The following is a 23,521-nucleotide window of genomic DNA, read 5'->3' on the forward strand; positions in this document are numbered from 1 at the left end:
CCTTTGATACTGTTAACAAAAATTCTACCACCAGCCCACTAGGGAATTCAAACATAGTTGACGGATCTATGTATTTATTCACTAAATTGAAGAATCTTGGAACTAACAGTAGAGTATTAAGAAACAATCACATTAAACATAAGTTCTCAATGTACTACTAAAATTGATTTCTGGACATTGTAATGTTGTTGTTTTTCTACAATTGTTTTTGTACATATAGCAATTTCGTTCACTCTTTTGTTTCTTTATGCTTTATGCTTTTGTTTCTTTTTTGTTTAAACCCCCCCATGTTCAAGACATGGTTACGGCCTTGACTTGCAGTCCAAATGAGAAACGTAGCTGTGAACTAGTTCTGCAATTAAAGTGACTACTTTTACACTTATAGTACACTTAAATGTATACTTTTATATACTAAAAGTGGGCCAATTTAGTCCCAAGCATATTGAAATAGTACACTTACAAGTTTACTACAAGTTTAAAAAATATACTTGAACATTACTTAAGTATACTTCCTAAAATGAATTTGAAGTATACTTCTTTTTCGTAAGGGGAAGCCCAATTGTTTAATTTCACATGAGTGCTGTGTGAATCACAGTCGGTGCGTTCACCAGCATGCCCCAAAAATGTTGAGATTTGCATGAGCCGTTCCTATGCAAAGCTGATGGTTAAATTTTCGACGCATTTGAATTCTATTGAGAATATAGTAAAATGCTATGGAGAAAGTTGAACATGACCTGAACAGCTACTAAAATGACTGATGAAAAGAAGGAAAAACATCCTTCAAGCTTTTTAAACTCATGATGACCACATTTACTAAAATTCATCACGTTCTACTGTATTTATTGTGGCAAATTTTGACTAGTTGTAGAATTTATAATAGATAATCTGTTAAGGGAATAGATTTTTTTTACCAAATATTTATATTACAACTGTGGCATGTTGTAGGTATAGTTTCTAACTGTGTTGCTATTTTCATAACAAATGCTATAGATGAAAAAAGAAAGGAAAAAAAAAATGGTAATGAGGAGCCATCAATGGCCTTACCTGTAATTATGTTCAAACCAAAACTACACCCTTGCAACCGATGGAGACAACCAGTCCCCCCATAACCCTGCCCCCTTTGGTGAGAACCTGCACTTTATTTTTTCCCACTTCAGGCACTGAATACAATTGTTCAATACATGTAGTATTATATTTTTTGTCCCGTTCATTGTCATGGTTATCACTGTCAGTCATAGCATTTTCAAATTCAATCCCACATTTAAATATGTTTGGCAATCCAAAAACTTTTCAGTGTGTAGCTATTAGCATGAGAAATACAAATTTTATTGTATTTAATTCATTCACACCATTCAAACCCTGGTTGGTTCAAAGGGGGTCGTACCTTAATGGCGGTGGAGGCGATCTGGAGGTGATGGAGCTTCCGGAGTGTGCTGTCTCTGTCGATGAAATAGGATGCAGCCAGTTGGTGGAGGGCTTCAAGGGTCAGTGAACCAGCTGTACCATTGGAGGCATCGCCATTCTGCTGACCTCTGCTAAGCTTGCTTTTGTCCACGAAAATGGTCAAGGACTCCTCGCCTGATCAAAAGCCAGACAAAAATGATCATCTCAGCTGGAGAAGCTAATCAACCCTAATCATCTACAGCATGAGCTCGCCCCGTCTCGGCCCGTCGGGGGCCCACAAAGCCATGGAGCTCTTCCCCATCTGATGCGTCATCTCTCATTACACGCATGGTACAGATGAGAGTATCCTTCATCTCTGAGTGAGGGGGATCCAGTGAAAATCAATTGACTCAGCTGGTGGGTTTGTTTGGACAGAATAAGAAAAAATGGTGGAGTCAAAAGGTGTCCTGTGGAGCATTAGCCAGACCTTCAAATGATCCCCACTTTCAGCCTCAGTCACGGTATAAAAGCAGTTTATTTATGGAGAGAGATATTGACGAATGAGAATGTCTCTTTTGAAGAGGTGTACTGTAAACAATCTCTCAGTAGGCAAGGTATAAAAGACTATGCAGAACCAAAGCAGTATATCTACAAATGAAGATGAAGAGAGCTGAACACTAGCTAAACAAACAGGGATGTACCTCGCCACACTTTTCATCTTGCCTTTGAAAACCAACAATGCATAATCCATTTTAGTTCTGTAATAACATTTTTATATATCAGAATATAAAACATTCAAAGAAATTTAATTAATTATATCTACGGAGAACTTATAAAACAGTCAATAGTGGGAAATACTCCACTAGCACTTTTGTGGGGCCTTTTTGATGTGCAATCTAAAGGTCAGGTTACTCAAGAGCATCTTAACATACGCCAAGCTTAAATTTTTTGGTCAGATCTATGGTTCCATGCACACCTGGAATTAACATGCATTTTCTGTAATTGAATCACAATCGGCACACTCATCCATATCCAAAAGCCAGATCAAAGACGGTGCGGGATTGGGTCACTGTGAATGCATTTGGAGATTGTCTGTAATGGATTCATTTACTGTAAATGAAGGTGTAAATGCAAATGCATTTTCTTTATCCGCATGCAGAGATGAAAGTGACAAGGTCAGGCTGAAAAAAATCATTTTCATATTCAAGCACTGAGGTCTTTTGCTCTCACTTAATTTAATCAACAATTTGCCGTTATTTATTGAATCATTTCACTGAATTACACTCTGAGTCTCCTTTTTCTTCACTTCTAATCCCTAAGGTCTAACTTACTGAGAGGTTTTGCAAAAAAGAAAAAGGGTTTTTATTATTATTATTATTATTATTATTATTAAGGGTTTTTATTATACTGAGTGTCAATTTGTTTCAAATTTGGTAAACTAGTCTAAAAAACAAGTCTGAAAATAGATACAGTGAGAAACATGTTATTGCCAGTCTAAAAGATTATGAAAACGATACAGTGAGAAACGTTATTGCCTGGTGTAAAGGGAGCCTATGGTTTTTATTGCTGTAACTTCCATTACTTTGCAATAAAATGTATTGTGTTGACTATTTTAGAATAACTGAGTTAACTACAACAGTGGCCTAAAACAATTCCTAAATAGCTATTTGGCTATTGGTTAAATAATGGCCAACATGGCTTAGTTCAGAAGTTCTCAACCTCCAACTGTCCAACCCAATATTTAAAGGCCCCCTAGATACTATAAAATGAACTGTAATAACGTTAACTTTAATATATTATTAACAGAAAATCAGAGTGTCAATATAATATAAATTTATATACCACATTTTTTTGTGTGTATGATTCTAGAAGGTGCAAGAACTGCATATTCTTCAATAAAAACAACTGATAGGAAAAATCTTTCAGTTTACATCTTATATGTTTTTTTTTTTACCATTTTAAATTAGATTTTTTATATATATAATAATAATTATAATAATAATATATTAATTTAAATAAATTGCGTGAACTATCCCAATAAGTTAATCTAGGAACTATGAGTTATTAGTTTCATATCTATTAGATAACACTAACCCCAGTGTTCAATAATGCATAGTCACGCCAACCTCTACTGAGACTATATAAAGACGTCCTTGCAAACTCAAGCACAAGACAGGAATGAAAATCTATTTTGCAGGGATAATAACTAGCTCACACATAATAGAGTTTTCTTACCTCCCAGAGTGGCAGAGAGAAGGAAATGAGTCCCGTATTTCTTAATGATGGTGTCAGTAATTTTCTGCAGGCTTGGCCTTCTCCCCAGAAGCCTGATGTTATGGATAAAGTCGGGGTCAAAGGGCACGGCCACCCCATTGCCTTCTTGTCTCTCCGCAGCAAGGCTGTTGACCTTCCATCGGCCAAACTCCCTGTGAGTTCATAATCATTTATGTGAGATGTCATATGAGCCAATACAGTAGCACAAGTAATCAGCACATCCCTCACATTAGACATTACAGTCACATTATGTCACCCTCTCACATGTCGGCTTAATCTGGCTCTTCTCCACATCTGTTTGTTTGTTCTATTCCTATTCCAAAAAGCTCTTTTGGGTTTAACATTGAAGCCATGACGGTAGGTGGTATTTCATTGTTTAGGGCTTGAAGAGGCTCTGTAGGGAGCCAGGTGCACAATCTGAACACATTTTTACAAAGCACTAAGGATGTAATCCCCTAAAATCCTCTTTTAAACTCTGTTTGGTGCCTCTGCATTTCGAATTGTGCATATTAGTACCTTGAACAATACTTCTTGTTGTTCAAGGTAAAGCTGTACTTGTAAACCTCAGTTTAACTGCTCTAACCAAATGCCAAGGCAGCACAGTGTGTTATAATGTTGGTTAATTTCCTTTCGGAACCATTATCTGATTACGCCCTCACACGGGATAACAGCAATCGCTTCCTCGACTAAAGGAAGTAAACTAAAATGCACACTGTACACCCACCAAACTATGAAATAGGTGTTGTGGATTGAGAACTGAATCTACTTTCTTTCCTTTTAAATAAGATGGCATCTATTATTACGCAGTGAGAGCTTTGTTTCAAAGTTTAGTCATCCAATATTCCATTTTAATCCAGTCTGACAGAATTTGTAGCATTCCCTAAAGCTAACGCTTAGATGGTAGATCTTCAAACAAAGCATCCAACTAGTTTCTCCCAAAAAGATTTAGCAAAATTTGAGAGAAATTGTTCAACTTTTCTCTTTTTGGAAGAATTTCTAAACTTTCTTTGTGTGTGGAAATGACACACTCATTTAGAACATCACATTCCAACTTCATAAGATTAAATCTGTAAAAGATACTGTAAATAATGTCACGTCTTTTGCCTTATGGGAACCTTGCCTTATGTTTACATGTAGTTTAATGTAATTATGCAAGGGGTCAAGTTTTGTCTCTGTTAGCAGAGTCCAATTTCCCCCCACTGGTAGATAGGCTAAATGCCATTCAAAGTAGAGAGATTTTATATTGTAAAGGCATTCACATGTAGACTTTATTTATATTTAAATAAAATAGTAATTTCAAGCACTTCAGCATGAGAAAGATCAAAAAGGTTTTAATAGATTTAGAAACATGACTTTTTGTATGAACTTAGCCTATATGCATTTTGACTGGTTGTACATATAGGCGAAGTTGGAATGTGAATGTATGTGAATATAAAAATGTTTGCTTAACCCTTAAATGCATACCTCGGGTCTTTAGTGACCCGGGACGTCATTCACTACCCTCCTCCTCGTTCATTTTTTAAAGTTAGACATCAACCTTCTCAATCTATTCCTCAATAAATTCATTATAAAGAATATAACAAGAAAAAAATCATAGAATTATAAAAGTATGCCTATTTTTGTATTCATCTTTTGTAAAAATTGTATAGGGTCAGAAATGACCCGAGGTGTGTATGAGTGTACGTATATTTTTTCTGCACAACAATAATTGAATCTTAGATGACGGAATAAGTGCCATTCACCTTTATTCCACAAGGTGGCAATGTCTGATACACAATGATGAAGTGACGACTCATTTAGACAGAAAACAAAATAATAAGAAAAACATGAGATGGCTCAGCGATTTACTGCAGAGCAAGTACTGAACGCAATGAAATATGACTGTAACTGTTACAGGATGAATCTGGTGAAGCTGTTAGCAATCGAAATATTGATTTTTAAGATGTTGAAAATTATTTAGGTTTGAGAATACGTTTGAGATCGGGAATGGGCTTATATTCGTGACATCAAACATAAAACTAGCCCATTATTTGCTGAATTTACTGGTAAATGAGCTCTGACGAGGAAAGTGATGATGACATAAAACATCTGCTCAAACGGAGCCCTTTCAAGCTCCAAAAGGTAACAAAATACGATTTATTTTATTCTTCTGTAATTGTTACTCTAATATCAGAGGAGTTTTATATTATCACGACAGGTAGAGATCCTTCCGTGTTAGATATTGATCCGGGTCGATAAAGACCCGAATATGTCTTTATAATAAGAATGATTGGCAAAACAGTCATGCATTTAAGGGTTAATTTTTGCATATTCATATTCCAACTTTGACTTATAGATCAAAAGGTATAATATCATGAGCAACATTCTGCAAGGATGCAATAAACTGATGAAACATGACACTAAAGACATGTAACAAAATGTTTCTATTTCCTATAAACATTGTTTCCTATAAAGAATCCTGAAAATGCAAATTTGGTTTCCACAAAAATGTTAAGCAGCATAACTGTTTTCAACATTGACCATAATCAGAATTATTAATAAAACAGCAAATTGTCATATTAGAATGATTTCTGAAGGATCATGTGACACTGAAGACTGGAGTAATGATGCTGAAAATTCAGCTTTGCATCACAGGAATATATTACATTTTAAAAAATATTCAAATAGAAAAGAGTTATATTACATTATAGTGATATTTCACAATATTGCTGTTTTTACTGTATTTTTGATCAAATAAAACCTTGGTAAGCATGAGAGACTTCTTTCAAAAATCCCAACCTTTTGAACAGTATATTAATCTATGTGTAGGTATACAAGTCTTTTCATGCATCACATACTGTATAGTAAAGGATCATTTAATATCATTGTGTCAAATAACAGAAAGTTTTGCCTTATGGGAAAATATCTCATGATTTATATACAAATGAATTTACTTCTTATCGAAGCAGTGAACAAATTGCATAGCAAGCAAAAAAACATGCCTCTTTTTCTCAGGTTCCGCTAGACCACACCATTAGATCAATATTTATTATTTTCTCTCATCCTATTTCCCGCATTCCCTATCTCCATTACAAGGTTATTAGTCTCCACACGGGAAAAAAAAAAAAAAAAAACACAGGAGGTTCCCCAACCTTAGTTGAAGAAATCTCTCTTTGGAGATTAGCAATTAAACCACTGCCCTCTGTACTAGTGACAGAGTTTAAAACTCATGGGAACCAATCCAATCACTCACATGAAGAGCCCTATCCAGGGAACAATCATGAAGGGAATGGAGGACGTCATTATCACCAATCAGCCCAATGAGGGATGGTGTAAGTATCAGATGAGATGCCTGATGAGCACTAGCATTGAGCACCTAAGCCACTGATCACCACCGACAAACCAGAGAGGGCAATATGCTCCTTCACTGGAGAGCTCTCTGAGAGCCTGCGGTGCAGACCTGAGGGCAACATGTAATCAAAAGCCACAAGCTATTTTGTAATCAGAAGCAGAAACCAGAGGAGCAAATGAAGATGAGATCAAGAGGAAAATGATGCTAATAATAATCTAGAGTTCTGCTGCAAGGCTTCATGAAAGCTGCGGAGGTGTGTTTATGCATTATTACTTATTGTCTGGAGAAGGTATTTAGGCACTGTGCTGAGTTTATGGCACCTGACGTCTTTTCAGCTGGTACGTTATATATAATTTTATTATGATTTGTTTGGTTATTATGTCTGAATTTAGTTTAAGCTAATATCTGAGCCCATGAGAAAAAATACATTAGCAAACATTATGAACGGTGTCACATAACCACTCGACAAACTGTGTTTATGTTGCCTTTTTTTGTATCACAAGAGAGAAAAAAATGGCAAGCACTTTCTTGATCAGGCAAGCTATAATCTGAAAACCTTTTTGATAAACCTGCCTCTGAACAACTTGTAAAAAGGTGACTTGTGGTTGGTTGTTTTACGTCAATCAGACAGTTGTTTGAGTGGGCAGTTTTTGGCCAGAATATCCTGCGTGGTTTGGTGTGGGGGAAAGCAAATCCTGTTTGCTTAACCATGAATTATGAGAAATATCCAATAGATATAGTATTTTTAGACAGAAAAAGACTCCACTGAAAATGCATACAGTATGCACAGACATTCAAATACAAATGTCATTTCATCAAGAGAACACACGGTAACACTTTACAATAAGGTTAACGTTAGTTAACTACATTAGATAACATGAACTAACAATGAACTGCACTTCTACAGCATTTTTTAATCTTTGTTAATGTTAATTTCAAAATTTACCAATACATTATTAAAATCTTGTTAACATTAGTTAATGCACTGTGAACTAACATGAACAAACAATGAACAGCTGGATTTTCATTACCTAACGTTAACGAAGATTAGTAAATACAGTAACAAATATATTGCTCATGGTTAGTTCATGTTAATTAATACATTAACTAATGTTTAACTAATGAACCTTATATTAAAGTGTTACCGAACACACTTTTATAAGGAAACATCACTCTAGTCACTTTTATCCTGCAATACCAAAATGTCACTTTGATACTTTAAAATGTTCAAATTAAATGAATGAAAATTTACTAGGCAACACTTTACAATAAGGTTAACATTAGTTAACTGAATTAGCTATTATTAAAGCTGCAGTCCGCAACTTTTTTGTGTTAAAAATTTACAAAAATTATATAATGAGAATATACAACATGAATCCATTTTCCAAACCGTGTTTTTGTCTTATCCTGAATCATTATGGTACACTTATAATGAGTTAATAAAGTGTTTATATTCTGACTATTTCAGACCAGACTGGTAGGACTCGCCGCAGAGTATCACAGTAACTGCGTGACTCGCCATAGACATACACCGAGAAAAGGAGCTCCGGCTAGATTGTTCCTCCGCAAGACGCGTGCAGTTCTGTTTATTAACCGCTAGAGGGCCAAAAATTGCGGACAGCAGCTTTAACTAACAATAAAAATCCTTCTAAAGCATGAATTAATCTTAGATGTTATTTTAAACATTTACTAATACATTATTAAAATTAAAAGTTGTATCTGTTAATATTATTTAATGGACCTGAGCTAGCATTAACTAAGAATGAAGAGTTGAGTTTTTATTAACTAACATTAACAAAAAATAATACATTATTCTGAAGCGCATGCAAAGTAAAAGCACAGAAAACAGCGTCTTTTCGGCACGTCGACAATATGAACCAAACTTTTGCAGTCCTCAGCTACAAATACAGTGTTTGAGGGTGGGTCAAAATAGATGTTGTTCGCAGGCAGCCAATTAAGACCATAGGCTGCTGTTAGTTATGCAAATTTGTTACAAACCTACACAGGTTCGTGCAGGAAGTGAGACTGGAATTACTGGCGTCTCTTTTCAGGCAGAATAGAGGGTATGCTTTGACATCACTTTCCCGCCAGAACATGCCCCCTCAGCCAGACTGAGTGGCAAAAGAGCCGGCTACATAAGTGCATGCTGCATGACTGGATGTAAATGGGAAACTATGAGTAAAACAAGTTTAAACTAAAGATTCCTTACTCGATATAGTGTTCCTTACAACTTACCAAAGATCCAGTGATCCATGGATATTGACATGCAGCCAGGAATCACGTTTCCTCACATGTGCCTGATTTCGACACCGGGGAAATACGTAAAGCAAATTTACCTGTGAATGCTTTTCTGTAAAAATGTACCTCATATTTCTTGTCAAATCTAACTGTACAGTCAATCTCACAGCTCTTTTCCATTTTAGATGTGTTTTGTCTGTTTTTCGTGGCATTCATGCTGAAAACCAATGCTGCCACTCACTGGCCGTAACCGCAGTCACTCTGGCCGATGGTGATGTCACGTGCATACCCTCTATTGGTTCTTTCTTTTGGGAGACAATAGTCTCAGCCTCAGACGTCACGCCGACGGACCATTGGCTGAACGTTTGATGCATATGGCACACTTAACTGGAAACACTTCAGGAGTTTCGCAGTCATCATCTGGTTGGTTGAATTCTACAGGATGTCCGGGAGACGTGTGTGTCACGTTCTTTAATGGTTTGCCTGGAAACAAATGCCGTGGCGTCGCCAAACCCCCTCACGGAAGAAGAACGTCATCGTGTTTACAACTGTGACAATGAACGCTTACCAGGATCAACTAAACGCTAGATTTTCATAAGTATTTAAAGTTCGGGGCTCCATTGTTGCTGCGAACTTCCACAACGTTCTTGAATGAATAATTCATTAGATGCACACCGGTCTGTTATTGTAGGGTAATCGACTTAACGTTTTCACGTACCTATATATGATGCGGAACAAAACAAACTGTGATTGGTTGCGTTACATGTCAGTCAAACGTCCTCTTGGGCGGTCCTTATCCAATGAAAGCTGTGATAGAGTCCAGACCTTCTGCCGTCAGTCTGAAGGTCTGGCTATGCGAGATTAGGGAGACAGTAACTACATTTATCATGCACTTTGATCTTTGAAACTTTGCAGACCTTTTACATTCACAAACAGCTATATTGCACACTGCATGAAAGATAATACTGTATCTGAAAAAGCAAAATAGATGGGGATTGTAAACATTCAAAAGTGTAAGGAAGTGTAACGACAGTTTTGATGCCAGAGACATCAAATTCATTGGTTCTCGCTTGTCTTGTGACCGACTGCAACATGCCAATGTGTGTATCGTTTTAAACGAGTGACTGTGGTGATGGATGGGTTGTCTGGCTATCACCAGACCAAGCTCAATTTAAAATTGAACATTGGTCTGGGGAGTTTGCTATGTATTTTCTACTGCACAAGAGGCGTGATCAACGAGCATTATTCACGCAATTGGATAGTCCTTCAACCAATCAGATCAACGATCCGTGTGACGTACTTTGCAGAGCGACGCGAAAACTCCAGACAGGTTTAGTTTGTATTGGTTTGTAGCATTGATCAGCGGTTTGCAGAAGCAGCAATGGCATTGAGCGATTTTTGCAGGTTGTGCAAAAAGAAAACATGAAAGTGAGTGGTATTTACACCCGCTCGAGCGATTTGTTTGCTAAACTAAAGAAGTCATTCAGCATCGTCGAGAGGTTAAAAGGAATTGGATTGACGGTCGTGCTTGCCATCGCTTCTCTATCGTCATCGTGTTATACCCGCCAATAGCGAGCAAGGTGGATAAAGCAGGTCTGTGATTGGTTCCCGCAAAAGTGTAACAGAATTAGTAGAAATGAATGTACGGGTTTCCAGACTGAGTTGCCGGGCGAAATCAAATCGCCGGCAGATCAGGCTGGGTTTACCCAGTCTAAATGGATGGGATGATTTTCAATGAAAAACAACTTAAATTTTACTCTGTTCTTCACACAAAGTTATCGTATGAATTCACAGTACTTAAAAATTTCACTGGCAAAGAATAAATAGCCTATTATTAACAAACTAAAGTTCTCAACGTTCATTAATTATTTATAGAACTATAAATAAAAGCAATATCAAATATGAAGATAATATGAATATGAACAAATCTATAGTGAACAGAATCAAAAAATTCGAGTCACTAGGTTACCTGTAGCCTCGAGTTTAAAGGATTAGTTCACTTTCAAATGAAAATTACCCCAAGCTTTACTCACCCTCAAGCCATCCTAAGTGTATATGACTTTCTTCTTTCTGATGAACACAATTGGAGAACTATTAAAAAATATCCTGATGCATCAGAGCTTTATAATGGCAGTAAGCATTACCAAATGAGTATGAGCTGAAGAAAGTGTCTCCATCCACATCCATCCATCATAAACATATTCCACACGGCTCTGGATGGTTTATAAAGTCCTTCTGAAGCAAAACGATCCAGCGAAAACGAAACGTTGAATTCATATGTTGAATACGGAAGGCAGTCTGGTGGAAGCTAGATATTTTACTTCAAAACTTGTTAAATATGGATATATTTTTACACAGACGCATCGCTTAGCTTCAGAACGCCTTTATTAACCCCCGGAGCCATGTGGAGCACACGTTTATGGATGGACGGACGCACTTTCTTCAGCTCATACTCATGAATGTGTTCATCAGAAAGAAGAAAGTCATATACACCTACACTGTAAAAAATTTTAAGCCAGTACAACAAAAAAAATCTTGGTACTAATTTCCCCTAGCTTTTTCTTGTTTACTCAACTTTTGTAAATAACAGTTAAACTGACTGAAATTAAGTTGTCAGTCATACAAAAAATGTTTAGTTGAGTTAACTTAAGATCGTTAGTTTTCTGGAGAGGTCCAACTATTCTTTAACAAATTTTTTTAAGTTGGGCCAACTCAACATTTTTTGTCTGAAGAACTCAATGTCTTAAGTTGAGTGAACAAAAAAATGCTATTGGAAATTGGTACTAAGAAATAATACGTTATGGCTGGAAACTACAATAGCATCGCCCAAGATAAAAACTGAAAACAGCAAGTTAACACAACAAAACATTTATTCCAAACAGCAATTTACTTTCACAAACATGTGTAAGGCAATTAAATGTAATTTCAGTTAGCTGTCATTGTGACAAGAATTTCTCTTAAAGGCATAGTTTACTCAAATGATAATTCATTATAATTTACTTTTTCTGTCTCAAACTCATATTACTTTCTTCTGTGGAACATGCACAAAAACATGCAGCTATTGTTTAATCAACTTTTTCTGAAGCAATACTTTTGGGAGAAAGATCAAAATCTTACTCTAACTCTTTAAAAAATCTTGACATCTGATTGTATTGCTTCAGAAGGCATGGATTAAATCATATGGATTACATTTATATAAAATTATATTCTTGTGTTCTAAAGAATAAAGATAGTCATAGGAGTTTGAGAAAAATGTAAATGATATTATCATTTTTGATTTAACCATCCCTTTAAATATTCTCAAAGGAAATAAATGTCTTATAATTGCACTAACAGTCCAAAGTGTATCAATAATGAAAGTCTTGCTAGCACCATCACAAAAATCCTGTAACAAGTCTTTTTTAAATTCAAACATATTTAAGCCAAAGTGATTCAACACTGCAAATTGAAATACTGCAATACTGCAACTAAAATTACACACTGCTGTTAAAACAGTTTTATAAAACAATGCCACTAAATATGAATATGAAAAGTGACTAAACAGTAGCATATGAGGAACACAATCTTTCAAAATGTAAAATAGACCATCCATCTCCAAAGTGCTGATACACCTAAACATGAAAGGTTTAGTACAACTGAACAGTATATCAACGAATATCAAGTAAACAAATATGCGTTGACTTTAGAGAATTCAAGACTACAAGTCTGAATTTAAAATTCACCTTAACACAATATCCTAACAAACACCATCATTATGCCGAAGGTACCAATTAACAATAAAAGCATCTGAAAACACAAAGCATCTTAAACTCCCTACAGAGTAAAAAGCTTATTCTTCAGGGACTGAACTCTGTTGGTACACTTTTCTCCCAATCCCACAAAGATGTTCTGCACTGCCTCAAATGTGTATTTGAGTCCTTTTGGATACTCAATGTTTAGCGCATAGAGAAGTCCAAAGAGTACCATGAAAGCAGTGGGAAAGTCTGGTAGGTCCTCCACAACCACAGTTTCCTCCAGGATGATGGCGAGGTTTTGACATCTCTTTGTTGCCTGCGAGAGATTGTCCTCCATGACTTCAAGAATGCCCAGTTTCACTCCTCTTGTGTATGTCTCCTCTAAATCAGTGTCCTTAGAATTATATAAATGTCATGAAAAAAATGGTGAAGTACAAATATAAAAATTGCAAACAAAGCATGGCATTATGTGCCAACCTGATGTAAATACTTGATGAAAACGAGCCACATGCAAACCACATCAGAAACTTTATTAAATATAACAACGCATTCAATAAAATAACAGTAATCAATGAATATATGAGATGAACAAAAAGCTGAAGACCTACCACACAAGTCTTTGATATTGCATCTCGCTCCCTGAGGTACAAGGGGAGTCCCCGTAGAGCCGTAGAGTATCTGTGTGATACAATGTCTGTTGTCTGTAAAAGAGAAATAAATCATTTTAATTAGGGCTGGGCGATATATATCGCATGCGATTGTCACGCACATTTCGTCAGTAAAGCCGGTTCCCTGATTACCACTAAATCGCCATCACCTGCTTTCAAATGGAGCAGCATTGAATAGACAGAGCCGTAGATCACTGACAAGCCACGCAATATCGCATTCGTTATCGAAGGCGATTCATCTGCGATAATGAATGCGATATTGCCTTCACAAACAATTATATATCACTTATAAGTTATTAAATACAAAATGAATAGTAGTTATTAAGATTAATGTGGTTTGGAATTGGTAAAATGTGCCTGGAAATAAATGATCAGAAAATCAACGTGCCTAATAATTCTGCACGCACTGTATAACCACTAATTTCAAAAGATTCGTAAGTATAGGAATCATACCTGCTCATCAAAATGGTCCAGGATCATTTTCATTTCATCTCCAAGGTCTTTACTCTTTGCTCGATACATTTTGATGAGACAGTTGCTATATTTGTTAAGAGCTGTCATGAATGTCGTTTTAAGGTCCACACAAGTGATCCTTTGGAACTCTGTGCAAACCTGAGGAAGTGAAAGGAAAAAAATCTGTTAACATTTAAATCTATATACAATCAGGACAAAATAATATATAGACAAAATGTAACTTACTTGTTCCTCCAAAAAGAGGCCAGGCCATCTTTCTTTGATGACAGAGACCAATGGTTGATCATTGACTATTTCTTTTCTCCTGAGAGGGAATGTAGTTTCCATTTTGGTATTCAGTATCATCATGTCCATGTTCCTTTTCTTGACTTCAAGCTCAAGCTGTTCCCTTTCATGTTCCAGTGCAGCATCATCTAAACCGACAGGATTGTCTGGAAGGAAGTTGATTTCTGATCTTCTTGGTTTCTTCTGGGGTACTCTTGAACCATCATCTCTTTTATTGCCAAGCTCACTACATCCAGCACTGCGTAATTTTTGTCTGTAATTACCCATTTTAAATTTTAAGCTCATCTTCCAGCCCCTGCATCCTGTGTCACAGCCAAGTTCCCTTAAACATGGATGTCTGGAAACTAACGCAACTGCCACTTGGTCAATTTCAGAATCACTTGGGTAAGCTTTAAAGGAGTACATTGTTTCTGCCAACTTGTCCAGTATTTCTATCTTGACATCTCGTGTAACATCCATGGTAGTGTTCTGTTTTTCATACACTTCATTAGCTTTTCTCAGTCTGAACTCTACATCATAGGAGAAATTGGGAATTTGGAAAACACAAGGCCAACGTTCTTCCCTGACTGATGAAGAAGATGGACTGGACAGATTGGATGAGATGCTTGCTGTGTCTAGGGTAAAGTCAGTGTCAGACCCTGTGCTTTCATTTCCTGGGAGTTCTGCTACTGATGCAGTTTTGAAGACCTCCCAGATAATCTTCAGTGTGACTTTATCAGATGGAAGTTCTTCTATGTTACACAAATTGCAAAGCTGACCACCAAAATCAGGGTCCTCATACTGGATCACAAAGTTTTGATCAATCTTTAGTTTTTCACATAGAATTTCTTTGAGCTCATCTATTGATGATGGCACTTGGGGGAGTGTCAGCTTTTTTATGCACTCTGGATTCACAATCACTCGCAGCAACATTGTGGTTTTCTGAAACAAAATAAAACACCCATTCAGTGATCTTGCTAGCCTGTGTACTCATTTTAAAGGGATAGTTCACCCAAAAATGAAAATTTGATGTTTAGCTGCTTACCCCTTGCGCATCCAAGATGTAGGTGACTTTGTTTCTTCAGTAGAACACAAATGATAATTTTTAACTCCAACCGCTGCCATCTGTCAGTCAAATAATGCGTGTGAATGGGAACTCGAACAATAAGAGTCGAAAAAACTTGCTTAGACAAATCCAAATTAAACCCTGTGGCTCGTGACGACACATTGATGTCCTAAGACACGAAACGATCGGTTTGTGCGAGAAACCGAACAGTATTTATATCATTTTTTACTTCTAAAACACCACAATGTCCAACTGCGTTCAGCACTCGGTTAGTGAGGTCTGATCGCGCTCTGACAACGGCAGTGATGTCTCGCGCATATACTTCAATGAGTGAGAGACATCACTTCCGTTGTCAGAGCGCGATCAGACCTCACGAATCGAGTGATGAATGCAGTTGGACATAGTGGTGTTTTATAGGTAAAAATGATATAAATACTGTTCGGTTTCTCGCACAAAACGATCGTTTCGTGTCTTAGGACATCAGTGTGTCGTCACGAGCTGCAGGGTTTAATTTGGATTTGTCTGTGCATATTTTTTCGACTCTTATTGTTCGAGTTCCCATTCACACGCATTATTTGACTGACAGACGGCAGCGGCTGGAGTTAAAGATCATCATTTGTGTTCTACTGAAGAAACAAAGTCACCTACATCTTGGATGCGCTTGGGGTAAGCAAATAAACATCAAGTTTTCATTTTTGGGTGAACTATCCCTTTAATGCTGCTAGCAATCCAATGGGAAAAATGCACACTTTAATGTAGCAAGAAACGTTTAGGTGACACCATAAGATTTCTCCCAATACTGTAGGCTGCAAGTGGGTAGAAGTCATTCAAATCCTTCAGCGCAGTAACAATCAGATCTTCGTATGAAAGTGCTTCAACCTTAAAGGCACGAAGATGTTCAACATACCAAGAAGAAAATCTCTCCAGCACAAAAGAAGCCCCACCGTCAACTAACAAAATGCTGTGGATCTTTGCAAATTCTGGCAAGCCACCACAGTGTCCAACAGACACCATCATGTTATTGGAGTACAAGGTCCCATGCAATTCAGCATTTGAAGCAAGAGATACAGTGTTAAGGTGAGAATATTTTTTCTCAACAGCTGTTTTCACCTTTCGTTCTAGAGAAGACACCTTCACAATTTTTACTTTGTCAACATGAATGGATTGTTTGAAAAAGCTGGGAGACTGCAAGACATGTGCAACCATAAGTTGGTGCTGGGTAGACAATGTCTGCAATATGTTTTTGAAATTGTGCATGTTATGGACCACCCGTTTGAAGAAACTGTGCTTTGCCTCAAAGCGCATTGTCCAGAACTCCACACAAGGACCAAAATGGCGTATGAGGCTTGGGTAGTGTTCCAGGAAATGGTGTTTTGGTTTCAATTTTTCATTTGGAAACACTTCTCTAAAAAGGTTGCGATGGTCAGATATTTTAGTCTCCAGATAGCAAAGACTGTCCTCTGAAAACTTGGGTGAAACAACAAGCTCCACTATATCTTTCAGATCCATCAACAGTTGCCATGCTCTCTCAGTTTCTGGAATAATGTGGCCAATCATGAGTGGTATGAGCCTAATGAGTGTCCAATTTTCGTGGCCATTTCCCCCAATGGTTTTTTTTGAAAAAAATGTTTTGGGGATTTTTTGAGGGCGGTTCACCTTGTCAGAGAAACAGTAAGGGAAAGACTGAATTGCACTGTTCAACTGGTCAAGGGTAAAGAACTTATCAGCTATTAGCTTCTGGAGACACAACGCCAACTCATACGGCACAATTCCTTCAAACAAATCATGCAATGCATCTGGTGGAAATCCGGTTACTGGGTGAAAGCAAGCAAGGTACTTTTGTAAGACACATTCTCCTTTTACACCTTGCACATTTGTCAGAGTTGGGTTTGCTTTCAGCTCCTCAATGAATTGATTGTGTTGTTCTATACTTCTTAAGGGAAAAAGTCCCTTGCTCACATTAGTGGTCTGTATGTCCTTAATAGAAGCAAGACAAAACCTACAGAACTTCTCAACATGAAAACTTTCCTGAAATCCTGCCAGGCCATGTGCCCCTAGATTGTCTGCAGAGACGGTAACGACAGTTCCTTTGATATTTTCCCCAAACTGATCGACATACAAACCCTCTCTTTCAAGTGTCTGCACATCCTTCATTAATGGCTCAAAAAACATGTCATAGCCAAATTCCCTTACATCACTACTCTTCCCCAACAAGGCTAGTTGAATAGTATGCAAATTTGCTCTGAACTGGGAGGGCCAGTTCAAGATCACCCAGTAGACTGCTGTAATCTTGTGCTTTTTACGTGACGTTCCCAAAGGATTGGCGACTTCGAAGTCATCAATATATAGACCAAGTGTTATAGCTACATTCTCATCACAAAGCAGAGGATGCTCTTTGAAATGCTGGCCATCAAAACAAGATGCATAGAAGCCATCTGTGGTAGCATTAGAGAAAGTCTTTTGAACCGTCTCACTATGGCCTAGAAGTTTTTTCAAAACTTCAAGAATAGGAACATAAACAAATGTTTTCTTTTTTGGTCTACTGAATACAAACTCAACTGGTTCAACGACATCAAAGTTTTGTTTGTAATATACTTTGCGTTTATGATCAGTAGATAAGGTTCCTTTATCAGTGGTAGCGTAAAGAGGATTTGTTCTATGAACAGCTTCAGTGATTTCAGTGATTAAAGATGGGTCAGCTTCACAGTTGTGGTGGCATAAAATATCTTTAATCACCTTTTCTGTGGATGGTTTAGACAGGGATATTATTTCATTTAGACTTTGAAAAATTTGCTGTGTAGCACTTCTAGATACACCTAGTTCTGTCTGCATACAAAGGAACAAAGAAGCCAACTTCTTCTCAAGAATGTGGTCAATATCTTCAACATCAGCAGCTTCCACATGTATATCTCTATCATCTGATGTATCTTCAAAGCATTCTGAAGCAGAATCAAACGAATTATCGGAGTCTGTACGGTTGACAGTTACAACCGATGACCTATAATCACTTATTGCGTCTTTTTGGTGATGTCTGGACTTGTGGCTATGAAATGTTAAATAGACATTAGTTTCAAAATCACAGTGCAAAAATGGGCATTGCACGGTCTCATGCCTTTTCAGATGTGTACCCAGATGTCTGATAAATATTTTTTCAGTACAAACATTGTGATAATCACATTGCTCACATTTAAATGTAGCTTGCACCGTCCTTTTATCAGAATTTGTGTGGACCCTATAAAGATGAGTTTTCAACGCACCTGGTGTACTGAAAGTGTAGACACACTCAGGGTACAGGCACAACAATGATGCACGTCGGCCTGGGTGCCAGTGCTTGAGCCTGTAGTGTCTCAGAAGCAGATTTTGACTGGGGCAGGTGTATTTACAGTGCCTACACTGCATGGAGTGTGCTCTCAAGGTAGATCTGTTTAAGAAAAAACAAACAAACATGAATGATCAGTTTCATAAAAGGCAAATTAATTAATCAACAATTAAATTGACAATGAATTTTATTCCTATACTTTTTATATACATTTTTAGTCTATATTTATACAAAAAAATTTTTTTTTTTTTTAATCTTTGATACATATACAGCAGTTTAATTTAGTGGATGTTTTCATACCGAACATATCGAAACGGAAAAGTTAGTGAATTTGAACAATAAACAAGGGTTAACAGATAAAGATGTTTTCTGGCTAATGAGGCAACTCAAGTCATATGCACGACTTCCACGTGCAATTTAACTGTGCAGAAAAACCCATCGCAACAAAAGACAAAAACTTAATTATTAAATGTAATTGGATTAAAAATACAACTATTTAAATACGCAGTAATGCAGATAACTTACAAAGAAAAAGCAGCGGTGTCTCTATTTTTACCATCGACTAATTTAGGAATATAGAACATTATCCAATTTAATAATTTAGGAATATAGAGCAACAATCATCAAAAACCAAATAAGAGTACTCACCATAAATATTCCTCTGGATTATCACCCGCGTGCTGTCTCTTCTTTCTTCTTGGGCCGTTTGCTAAACCTCTTCTAGATGTTTCTCCCGCATTAAAAAGTATACGTTGACGCACAGCAAGATTGCGCAATGGTCACGTACTGGGGGCGTGGTTTAGCGCGAGAGGCAATGATAACGTTTATCAGAAAATATGCTGATAATTGCTGATATAAATCTAACAATTAAATAAAAAATGAACAGTCCTTACTCAGTTCGCAAACTAGTGAGATGAGAGCATTGGCGCCCACTACACTTGTTAACGAAACTTAACAGGAAAGTCTTCCTCCAAGGGTTCACAGTTGAGCAGGAGCTTGGCAAACTACGTCACTGCGCGTTGCGTTCTGGGTAGTCGCCGCCATGTTTTAGGTCACGCCCAGGAGCGTACAATGACAACAAATACAAATCACCAGATGAAACGACTGTATTTACGTTAATTTGTTTGAAAGCTGCTTGCACTTGCTTAGAATAAATGGATTAATATTTGAATCTCTTGTGTTCATTCGATCGCCCAGTCGTGTGGCCAGGACACGATATGCACACACATAGAAATCACACTGCCGCCTTCTATCGGACCACAAACAGGACCAAAGTGATTTCTCTATTGCAGTTTTTAATAACTAAGTGGCACCTATATATCTGCCAGATAAAATAATAAACACAACATAGATTGATATCAGCCAGCATATCATCATATCGCCCTGATTTCTTCATGTTAAAGCATTAAGGGATAACATAACAGGATGACCCTCTGTAATACAGCTCTGAAATTATTAATAATAATAATAATTATTATTATTATTATTATAATTATTATTATATTTATAATACAAATTTTATTATCATTGTAAAATAAGATTATTTATACAGTAGCCATACTTTAAATAATAATAATAATATCAATAACAACAACATAAATAATTTATATAATATATAATATTTTTAATAATAATTATTAATATTAATTATTATTATCATTATTTTACAATAATAGTATTCAATTACTATTAATTTACAATTATACATTAAGCTCATTTAACTAAGTTAAATGATATAACTAAGTTATAAATAAGTAAAATAACTAAACACCAATTTTTCTTCACTGTCCCATAACCAAATGGTTGCATTTTATTCTAAAATTTGCATTTGCTTATAGGAGGGCAGTTCCCTAAATGAGATTGACTTAACTCAAATAAATAAGTTAGCAGAAGTTTTTTGGTTGAACTTGCAAAGCTTTGTTCACAAAACTAATCGTTTTAAGTTTATGGAAAAACACCTGGATTGTGTTGAGTAAGTGTATTAAACATAGTTGTATTGGCTTTTTCATAGATTTTTGCTGAACCAACACAACAAAACCAGTTATTTGAACTTTTTTCAAGTTGGGTTTTTTACAGTGTAGGATGGCTTGATGGTAAAGCGTGGGCTAATTTTCATTTAAAAGTGAACTAATCCTTTTAGGTAAATCAGTCATGCTGATATTCAGTACAGCAGCAATCTAGCCCGAGTTAAATAGACACTAAGAAGAGTTAAAGGGCAAACCTTACGAGGTTAGAATCTGACCCTGGCCTCACGCACTTCGGCGACAGTTCACATAACCAAACGAATTGCAAGAGTAATCATGCTTTCAAATTACTGTTTTTCAGACCTGTCGTACCTGTATATTTTGTATCTGGTTGTGAAGCCGTGTTGGTATCGCTCGGTGAACTCAATGAATTCCTGAGAGCGGTGGAAAGGACCTTTATCGGACAGCAGCCATCCTAACGGCTCCGCGGAGCCCACATACACAGCCAGAGAGACGAGCAAACAACCCCAGCGGAGACAGATCACCATCCCCTCCCATAAGAGCATCAGGTCAGGCAGTGTAGGACCAACACTCCGAGCCCACATCCTTCAGCCATACATGCTTCCTCCTCTCAAATCCCCTTTGCGTCCTGCAACTCAGAATAATAGATGTTTTCAAACGACGCTCTCAAGTTAACATCACCACCACACAGATTTCGGAAAGAGGGGCACTACCTGACATGAGTTACACTTCGGGTATCCGAGACACAGACGAAATTATAAAAGGTCCTCCGATCAGCTGTTCGCAATGGAGAGCGATCCCTTCGGAAGAGGTCTAAATTATCACGACAAATTGTTTTCTCATATCAGGTGAAAGCAGGTGAGAGCGCATTCACAAATCCGCGCTCGCGCGCAATGGAAGAAGTTGATGCACATCTGACAGAGCTAGAGAAAAAATGCTCTACTGGAAAGGCTTTTCTGAGGAATGAAAAGTGAAAATTCTTTAGATTCCTCTGTTCTCTCGGGGGTAGCAGGTTGGATGTTCTCTCTCGAATCAGCTGTGAAATGGAATGGAGCATGAATGCTGGTTTCCCCACGAGTGCATCTCCTGCCTTAACACTTTCACAGTGAGCAATACATATAAAGCATAACTCTTGTGCCCCCACCCTTTCTCTATTTCTCTCTCCCTTCATGCCCCTCCTTCTGCGCATTCACTTGTTTTTGTTAAAAAATGTGCCCTGAAAAAAAGGAGCCTACCTAGATGTGGGGTATGTTTCTTCCAAGTTACAGAACTTAAAAGGGTAAGTCACTTGCTTTGGCATCAACTGTTTAAATAGTTCAAAAAAGCATACAAAAAATTACCTCATATATATATATAGAGAGAGGGGGGGGGGGGGGGACTAAAAGTCTAAGACCAGTCGAATTATTATATTTTGCATTTTTCTAATTTAATAGGCCTATGTTTTTATTACAAATTACATTATCACCATAACAACATGAGTGAAAAGTTCAAATGAAAAATGTCAGAAAAGGTGTCTCCTTTTGTTTCAATAAAAGCAGTACTTGCAGGAACTCCACAAGTTTGTGTAAAACGACCTGACGATCATCTTCTCCAGCAAGCATGAGAGCATCATGAATGTTTGTAGCCTACAAATGAGTCATATGATTGATTCTAAAGAAGTGTTAACAGCTTAGATGTGACAAAACAGCCACATTTTTCTTGTCACACTTGTATTAAATGCAGTATCAATTCAGATATTACTGAACATATATAGAAATATGGAAAGAGCACTTAAAGCTGCAGTCCGTAAGTTTTGCCTCTTTGTCGCCATCTCTGTTTGAAACCTGCAATTGCAGTTTTTGGTTGAATTATCATCTTTACGTAGGTTGTGCATCAGCATGACTCCTCAGTGCGGATGAATCTAATGTTTGCTGTCAATCACCGCACCGGTGTGGATATTGTAGTTCAGAATCACAGATTGTAGTCTTGGAAGTATGACCAAAATAAGAATTTTAACCAGAAAATGTCATCTGAACAAGTGAGTAACAGATCTGCCACTTTCGTTCTGACCAACTGAGTAAAAAAAAGCATTACAATAAATTGTGCTGCCATCTCAAACTGTGCAAATTATTATTATTGTTATACTTTGTTCTCAAATTGTAACAGTATCAGCATTGCTTAACTATGTGTATTTATATTAGAGTTACCTGTAGATTTCAATTTCTTTACAGTCTAATCTCTAATGTTAATTTGTCATACCATCCAATCCGCCATCAAAATGATAAGTTTAATTATTGCAGCTGCTGTGAGAAAAGGCTATAAATAATCTGCCACCTGCAGCATCCTCATATGCCATATAGCCTACTAGATAGGACTCCTTCTTTATGTAAACAGACGTAACGTAATGACACAAAGACGAATGGCGGCATGCTCGAATTTCTCGCGGAAACCCACCTGTACCGCTCGGATTTGAACACATTATTACAAGCTTATCGTTGTGAATCGGGCTAAGGTAAGGTGATAGTTTTGAACACTAGCTGGTTATGTACTTGCTCAGTGATTGATTTTGGATCATTTTTAACCCAAAAAAGTTACAGACTTCAGCTTTAAATATCTGATGTTATTATCAATTTTGAAAACAGTTGTGCTGCTTAATATTTTTATGAAAACCATGATACGTCTTTTTCTAGAATTCTTTGATGAATAGAGAATTTATTTAAAATAGAAATCTTCATAGATTATACTGTCACTTTTTGATACATTTTAATGCATCCTTGCTGAATAAAAGTATTTATTTCTTTAAAAA

The 23,521-nt window shown here is 36.9% G+C and overlaps 1 protein-coding gene across 4 annotated transcripts; it reads right to left on the reverse strand.

Moving 5' to 3' along the window:
* Positions 1-453: 453 nt before the first annotated feature.
* LOC125251427 lies at positions 454-19,537 on the reverse strand. Of its 4 annotated transcripts, XM_048164440.1 has the most exons (8): positions 19,400-19,537; positions 18,690-18,853; positions 14,328-15,308; positions 14,082-14,240; positions 13,569-13,661; positions 13,190-13,354; positions 3,619-3,809; positions 1,441-1,578 (listed from the first exon to the last, which is right to left on the reverse strand). In XM_048164440.1, the coding sequence occupies exons 3-7, from the start codon at positions 15,297-15,299 to the stop codon at positions 3,735-3,737; spliced, it is 1,464 nt and encodes a 487-aa protein (XP_048020397.1). In that variant the 5' UTR covers positions 15,300-15,308; positions 18,690-18,853; positions 19,400-19,537; the 3' UTR covers positions 1,441-1,578; positions 3,619-3,734. The 4 variants fall into 4 exon arrangements, with proteins under 4 accessions (XP_048020395.1, XP_048020397.1, XP_048020398.1 ...); XM_048164438.1 differs by lacking the exon at positions 14,082-14,240 and having other exon boundaries at positions 454-1,578; positions 13,190-13,276; positions 13,569-13,654; XM_048164441.1 differs by lacking the exons at positions 1,441-1,578; positions 3,619-3,809 and having other exon boundaries at positions 12,079-13,276.
* Between the last annotated feature and the right edge of the window lie 3,984 nt (positions 19,538-23,521).

This window comes from Megalobrama amblycephala, linkage group LG17, assembly GCF_018812025.1.
Source record: "Megalobrama amblycephala isolate DHTTF-2021 linkage group LG17, ASM1881202v1, whole genome shotgun sequence".
Taxonomy (NCBI): Eukaryota; Metazoa; Chordata; class Actinopteri; order Cypriniformes; family Xenocyprididae; genus Megalobrama; species Megalobrama amblycephala.